The following is a 7094-nucleotide window of genomic DNA, read 5'->3' on the forward strand; positions in this document are numbered from 1 at the left end:
AAAAATATTCAGGGTAACAAATCCCATAATCAAGTTGAATATTTAATTAGTCACCAAAAAAAAATTGAATATTTAATTTAAATCCAATCCCTTGAAATCCTAAAAAACCAAATAAGACGGGAAGTTCAGAAATCAGAAAGGCAACAATAATAATAGGCAATAATAGCTATGAGTTTTAAAATTAATAAATTAATTAATTAATTAATTAATTTTATACTAATATAAATACTGAGCTAGTAAGAATAGCTGTGATGCATCTTTGTATTCTGATTTCATAACCTTTTTAAGTAACGCTTCGTCTTCTACGTCTCACTTTTCTCACACACTCTTTCTTTCTTTTCTTTGCTTCTTCTGCAAGCTGTAACCACACTCCTCTATATTCAAACTCTTCACAGGTATCTCGATCGATCGATATTCAACGTCAAATCTTTGAAGAACCTGTGCGTGTTTGTTTCAGCTCTTTATTATTTCTTTGAAACTTGAATCCTTGTTATGTGGTTTAGGTTCTTTCACATTGCTTGAAAGTATTTGTTGTTAGTTCCGTGAATGTGAATCCAGCTGCGAACTTCTCTAAAGTTGTAGCCTTTCTTCTTTCTTGGATAACTTGACTGAAAAAATTTTAACTTCCTTCTTCATATATGAGTTATGAGTTTCTGTTGCCATAGTAACTATTCTGTTTCATAATATATGTTTCTTTCATTAAAATATATCACCAGTGGTTGCTTTTCTTTTTATTTTCTTTTTAAATGCTGTTGTTGTTTTATTTTATTTTATTTTTGTTTAGGTCTCTGTTGAAGGTTTTTGGTGTATTAGCATAAGCATCAATACTTATTATATTTTTTTTAAATCTTATTTTGAAGAACATCGTGAGAAGTTGAAAATAGACTCTTGTATTTTTTTTAATACTACTAAACTTATTCAATATTCAACCAAAGTTATGTCATTCTACCAAAAAACAAAGAAAGAAGAAAAAAAAATTATGCCAATGTGGCAATGTAGGTTTTTCTGGCACATCTATTTTATTTTTGTCTACCACATTTAGTTAAAGATCCTGCAATATTTTCATTGCAATTGTTTTAAATCTTTTGTGTTTGTTTTACAAATGATGAAGATGCAACCTACTAAAAATTTGCTTGCTTTTGTAGTTTTATACCATATTAGGAAATATAGTCATCATTAACACTAACAACAAGCTATAATATTGGGATGTCACTTTCCAATTCATACCTAGTTTATTTTTTACTCAAGTATATATGCTATTTAGTAATTTTCTAAGGGATACCTTTACTTTTCAAATGATTTAGCTTTTTTACTTCATATAAAAATTTAATACCAAATATATTTTATGTGGTATGTTAACAAGTCATGTATATAATGGTTATGCTGATGTTTGACATGGGTAGCTTAGTCAAAAATGCTTTAAAATTCTATATAGTTCTAATAATGGTTATGTTCATATATTTTTGTGTTTCTGATTAAGCATTTATGATTTTGACTAGCCATTATTGTTATTATTATTTTGTTCTGCTGCACTAAATAAGTATGCTTACATTTTTTAACATAGTTTTGAGCAGAGCAGGACTTAAGAATCAATGGATTCTTCAGAAGCACTGCCACCTCCACCACCAATCATTCCTGCAAATTTTGTTCCTACGAAAGCAGAATCTGGGAAAGCACCTAAGGCAGGGAAAGAAGAATCTCAGACAAAGTTCTTGCCTATGGTTAGAAGAGGTGTTGGGACCAAGGGACAGAAGATACAGCTGCTAAGTAACCATTTTAGAGTCGGTGTGGGCATAAAGGACAGTCTCTTCTTTCATTATAGTGTAATTCCTTTCCTTCCTTGTTTCATTTCTTTAGTTTATATGCATGCTTTCATGTTTATTAATTAACATGTTCAAATCATGACTATGGTTGGCTTACTAGGTTGCTATGTCCTATGAGGATGGCAATCCAGTTGAAGCTAAAGGAATTGGCCGAAAGGTCATAGACAAAGTTTATGAAACATATGATGAACTGAAAAACAAGAATTTTGCATATGATGGGGAGAAAAGCTTGTTTACTCTTGGTTCTCTTAAAGAGAAAAAGATGGAATTCACTGTTGTGCTGGAGGATATTTCATCAAGGAGGTAAATGTCATCTTAATTTCATTGGTTTGCATTCTTTGTTGTGATTGGTTTTGAGTGCATAATATTGTGGTTCAGGGTTGGAACGCATGGTGATGGCCATGATAGCCCCTCTCATGGAGAGAAAAAGAGAATGAGGCGCCAATCTCAGTCCAAAACTATCAAGGCAGTGATCAGTTATGCAGCCAAAATCCCAATCCAAGCAATTGCAGATGCCTTGCGTGGACAAGATTCCGAGCACTTCCAGGAAGCATTGAGGGTCCTTGACATCATACTGAGGCAGCATGCAGCAAAGCAGTATGTCACAAAAGCCTGTTTGTTAACTTGTTTTCCTTTCCATGAAATCCTGATCCTTACTTTTTTTTTCTTTCCTTTATAGGGGCTGTCTCCTTGTCCGCCAATCCTTCTTCCACGACAATCCAAGGAATTATACTGACCTAGGAGGCGGTGTTCAAGGCTGCCGTGGTTTCCATTCAAGTTTCCGTCCCACTCAAGGAGGTTTATCTCTGAATATTGGTAAGATTCTAAAGGTACATGCATGGAAAATTCTGTTTTCCTTGTGTTTTTGAATTGACACCATTTGTTCTTATATTCTTTTAAAGATGTGTCAACTACTATGGTTGTAAAGCCTGGCCCTGTACTGGACTTCCTTTGTGAGAATCAGAATGTGAAGCATCCAAATCTTATTGATTGGACCAAGGCAATATTGCTATCTTATTTTAATTATATCAAGGTTCTGATGTTTGTGTGTTTTGAAATGTGATGCTTTGTTTTTGTCTACCTTCAGGCAAAAAGAGTGCTGAAAAACCTCAGAATCAAGGCTAATAATATTGAGTACAAAATCAGTGGACTCAGTGATAATCCTTGCAGGACTCAGAAGTAAGTTGTTTAAACAATATGGTTGCTAAATCTGTTTTCTTTGCATAGCTTGTTGGAGAGGTAAGAATTTAGGATAGTTATAATAGCATTGCTAGCTTTTGTTCAAACTTGTTAAAGGTTCATCATGTCAATTGGGTTGATCTTAATGCAATATGCATGGCCTTTTTAATTTTTATAGCATTAGAATGTTTCCCATACCAATGAGGAGAACCTGGGTTTTTTGCAGGTTTTCAATGAAAGATGGGAAGGACTCGAATGGCGAACCACGGTTAATTGAAATCACAGTTTACAATTACTATAAACACCATAAGGGGATTGAATTGCCCTATTCTGCTGATTTTCCCTGCATCAATGTTGGGAAGCCAAAGCGCCCAACTTATTTTCCAGTGGAGGTGCCTTAAAACATAATGTCCATAGATTTTAAAAGCATTTTTGCATGGGAAAGCACTAATCTTATGTTCTTGCTTTGCATTGCAGCTATGCACCTTGATCTCATTGCAGCGGTATACCAAGGCATTGACAAATTTGCAAAGGGCTCAGTTAGTTGAGAAGTCAAGGCAAAAGCCCAATGAAAGGAAAGAAGCTTTGGCTGGTGTATGTAATGAACTTTTCTGATAATTTCAATTCAACACAGAAGTATTTGATTTGCATAGTTTTAAATGATTGTTAACTTTCTGGCAGTCTTTAAGAAACAGCAGATATGGTAATGAGCCTATGCTTCGCTCTTCTGGGATTACCATTGAATCTGATTTTACTCGGGTTGAAGGTCGTATTCTGCAGCCCCCAAGAGTATGTGTTTTCATCTCCTCAGCCTTCTTAAATCTGTTTAGTTTTTTATTCACATTTGCATTTTAAGGCCTCTGAAGGTGTTCTCATGTGTCTCTTGTATTTGCAGCTTGTAGTAGGAAATGAGGAGAGCTTCATTCCAAGGGGTGGGCGCTGGAATTTCAACAATAAGGTTTATTTTGTATTGTTTTATCTTGTTATTTTTGAAAAGTTACAGTTGTTTATCTAACATTGAATGCCATATTTCAGAAACTAGTTAAACCTATGAGGCTTGAGCGCTGGGCCGTTGTAAACTTCTCAGCTCGCTGTGACACACGTTTTCTGTGTAATACCATCAAGAAGTGTGCTGAAATGAAGGGGATTGTAAGAGTTTTATGGCTAATTTAGTTTGTTGATGTTGTGATACATCATTCATTTGACACTTTTGGTTTCTTTTGTAGTACATAAACCCTCCATATCAAGTATTCGAAGAGGATGGTCGTTCAAGGCGCGATCCAGCACCTCTTAGGGTCGAGAGGATGTATCAACTTGTAAAGTCCAAGTTGCCTGGCCCCCCTCAACTTCTGTTGTGCATTCTTCCAGAGAGAAAGAATTCTGATATTTATGGTAGGATCAAGAAGTCTCATTTGTGTGTGTGTATATATATATAATCTTTTAGTTTTGTTGGTACTCACTATACAATTCCTCAATTAATGCAACTGTTCTGTAGGACCTTGGAAAAGGAGAAGTCTTGCTGATGAAGGAGTTGCAACACAGTGTATTGCACCAACAAAAATTAATGATCAGTATATTACTAATGTTCTCCTGAAAATTAATGCAAAGGTATATTAGTCTACATTCACTTTTTTTAAGTTGTAACCGAAATAGTTGTCATGTCCTGTTCTTCATTTTGCTGTTGTGTGATGCCAGCTTGGTGGAATGAATTCCTTTCTGTCAATGGAGTGTGCTCCTTCTATACCTTTACTTCATAATGAAGCTACCTTAATTCTTGGTATGGATGTATCTCATGGATCACCAGGCCGATCGGATGTACCATCTATTGCCGCGGTATGATATTATTTTCGCAACAAAATTCACATTCAGTCTTAATTGATAGAATAAAATCACTATGCTTAAATGTGCATTTTCAGGTTGTGAGTTCAAGGAAATGGCCTTCAATATCCTGCTATAGAGCTGCAGTTCGCACTCAATCACCAAAAGTTGAGATGATTCAGTCTTTATTTAAGCCTGTTCCTTCCAATGATGGTACCAAAGATGAAGGTATCATCAGGTGAGTGTAGATAATAATGGCATTAGTTTGCAGTTGAAGAGATTTGAAGTCCTCGTTCATGTATGTTATTATTGTGTTCTTTTCAGGGAGCTAATTATGGACTTCTATGAAACTTCAAATCAAAGGAAGCCTCAACAAATCATAATTTTCAGGTATTGGATTAGTTAATTGAGGATTCATGTATTAGTCCTAATGATGATTTACAAAATTTTAGAATGACTATGCTTGATTCAGCATCTAACATTTTTACTATATAGAAACAAGGTCTAAATTTATAATTTCCAAATGCTATATTTAGGGATGGAGTGAGTGAATCACAGTTCATCAAGGTCTTGAATGAAGAGTTAGTTCCAATCATAGAGGTATTAATTTGGATTTGCCTTTTTAGATTTCAGTTATCATCACACAAAAATTGGTATTTGATTTTTAGTGTGCATATATCATTTTTTTAAAACAAGAGGGAATTCCATTGAAATTGAATAATTCTTCACTCTTCAGGCATGCAAATATCTTGATGAGAAATGGTCTCCCAAGTTCACTTTTATTGTTGCTCAGAAGAACCATCACACTAAGTTCTTTAAGGACAATGCTCCAGATAATGTTCCACCAGGTCAGTCACATGTCCACCAGAATATGCAAAATAAATTATGAAAATTGATATTAAGTTGTTATTTTTTTGTGCAGGAACTGTTATTGACAGCCAAATCTGCCATCCTAAGAACAATGACTTTTATATGTGTTCTCATGCTGGCATGATTGTAAGTATTATTGTCAAATGGTTTCTAATTTATTTTATTATTGAACCATTTTCCATGGCATGATACTACATTAATATTTAAGTAATGCTAACTGTCTTTTTCAATTAAACTCTTATTCAATGTAATTCAATTTTTAAATCCTATTAATAAATATACTACACAAAAGCTTCCCTACCCAAGAACTCTTATTCATTAGTTGGTGAAGCTGGTTAAATAGTATTTCTTGCAAGAATTTTACCTTCACAATTCTTGTTTCATATTTTCTGTATATTTTTTTTTATTTGTATAGGGGACAACTCGACCTACTCATTACCAAGTTTTACATGATGAAATTGGGTTCTCTGCTGATGATTTGCAAGAAATAGTGCATTCTCTTTCTTATGTGTAAGTAACTAAGTATGATTAACTTGGCTTACATGTATAAGAATTCTCTCTGTGTATGAATAATAATGGATCATAATTTTTTTTGCTGAACTTTCAACAGATACCAGAGGAGCACAACTGCCATATCAATAGGTATAACTTATATTCTATAAATGGTAGCTAATATGATATTTAATAAACTCAATAGAATGTAATAATTATGTATATTGTCACATTCATATACATGATCATGGTGAACTTTTTAGATAGCTATATGGTTGAGATTATTTAATATTTAATAGACTTTACACAATGCATTATTGCAGTTGCTCCAGTTTGCTATGCTCACTTAGCAGCTGCCCAAATGGCACAATTTATCAAGTTTGATGAACTGTCTGAGACATCTTCTAGCCATGGTGGAACTACAATTCCTGGTGCAGTGCATGTTCCTCAGTTACCCCTTCTTCACCAAGATGTTGCCAATTCAATGTTCTTCTGTTAAAACATTATATATATTCCACTGACTTTTTTGAATTCTAGCTACCAGCTGTAGTTTATTTTAATTAAATACACCAAGTTATTAGTTCAAGTGTTCATACTTTTTTTGGCCGAGTAATTATTAAAATTTTTGAGGTATTTTTTGTGCTGTTTATGTTTAATATATTTCTTGGAATTTTTTAGATTATTTGTTGAGAATACAAAAGTAGCAAACTAGATATTGAAGTTTTTCATCCTTTTTAAATGCTAAAAATGAAAATTTCTATAGAAATTTTTATTTTATATATTTTAACATAGATATATTTTATTTTGTCAAATACTTTGAGTTTTATAAATTTGGGTATGTATGGTTGCTGGTTAATAAAAATGGCAAGCCATAAAAGAAGAGAAAATTTTATGAGTCTCTTAGCTAAGTAA

At 33.5% G+C, this 7094-nt stretch overlaps 1 protein-coding gene across 4 annotated transcripts; it reads left to right on the forward strand.

Annotated features, from left to right (window-relative positions):
* Positions 1-265: 265 nt before the first annotated feature.
* On the forward strand, positions 266-6815 carry LOC112716911 (protein argonaute 4A). Of its 4 annotated transcripts, none has more exons than XM_025768953.2 (23): positions 266-395; positions 1565-1823; positions 1924-2126; positions 2202-2420; positions 2503-2639; positions 2726-2823; positions 2911-3002; positions 3229-3394; positions 3480-3596; positions 3684-3791; positions 3898-3960; positions 4038-4151; positions 4229-4394; positions 4498-4610; positions 4698-4835; positions 4919-5058; positions 5145-5210; positions 5357-5420; positions 5557-5668; positions 5743-5816; positions 6106-6200; positions 6301-6332; positions 6506-6815. In XM_025768953.2, exons 2-23 carry the CDS (start codon positions 1593-1595, stop codon positions 6679-6681), a joined length of 2724 nt encoding a protein of 907 aa, XP_025624738.1. In that variant the 5' UTR covers positions 266-395; positions 1565-1592; the 3' UTR covers positions 6682-6815. The 4 variants fall into 4 exon arrangements, with proteins under 4 accessions (XP_025624738.1, XP_025624740.1, XP_025624737.1 ...); XM_025768955.2 differs by having other exon boundaries at positions 268-395; positions 1575-1823; XM_025768952.2 differs by having other exon boundaries at positions 271-440.
* The last annotated feature ends 279 nt before the right edge of the window (positions 6816-7094 follow it).

This window comes from Arachis hypogaea, chromosome 10 (genome assembly GCF_003086295.3).
Source record: "Arachis hypogaea cultivar Tifrunner chromosome 10, arahy.Tifrunner.gnm2.J5K5, whole genome shotgun sequence".
Lineage (NCBI taxonomy): Eukaryota > Viridiplantae > Streptophyta > Magnoliopsida > Fabales > Fabaceae > Arachis > Arachis hypogaea.

Bases quoted from the DNA above. Each gene is read 5' to 3' on its own strand.
- LOC112716911 (XM_025768953.2), top strand. From the start codon at position 1,593: ATGGATTCTTCAGAAGCACTGCCACCTCCACCACCAATCATTCCTGCA. The intron at 3,003-3,228 runs GTAAGTTGTTTA...GGTTTTTTGCAG, and splicing joins AATCCTTGCAGGACTCAGAA to GTTTTCAATGAAAGATGGGA. The intron at 6,333-6,505 runs GTATAACTTATA...GCATTATTGCAG, and splicing joins CACAACTGCCATATCAATAG to TTGCTCCAGTTTGCTATGCT.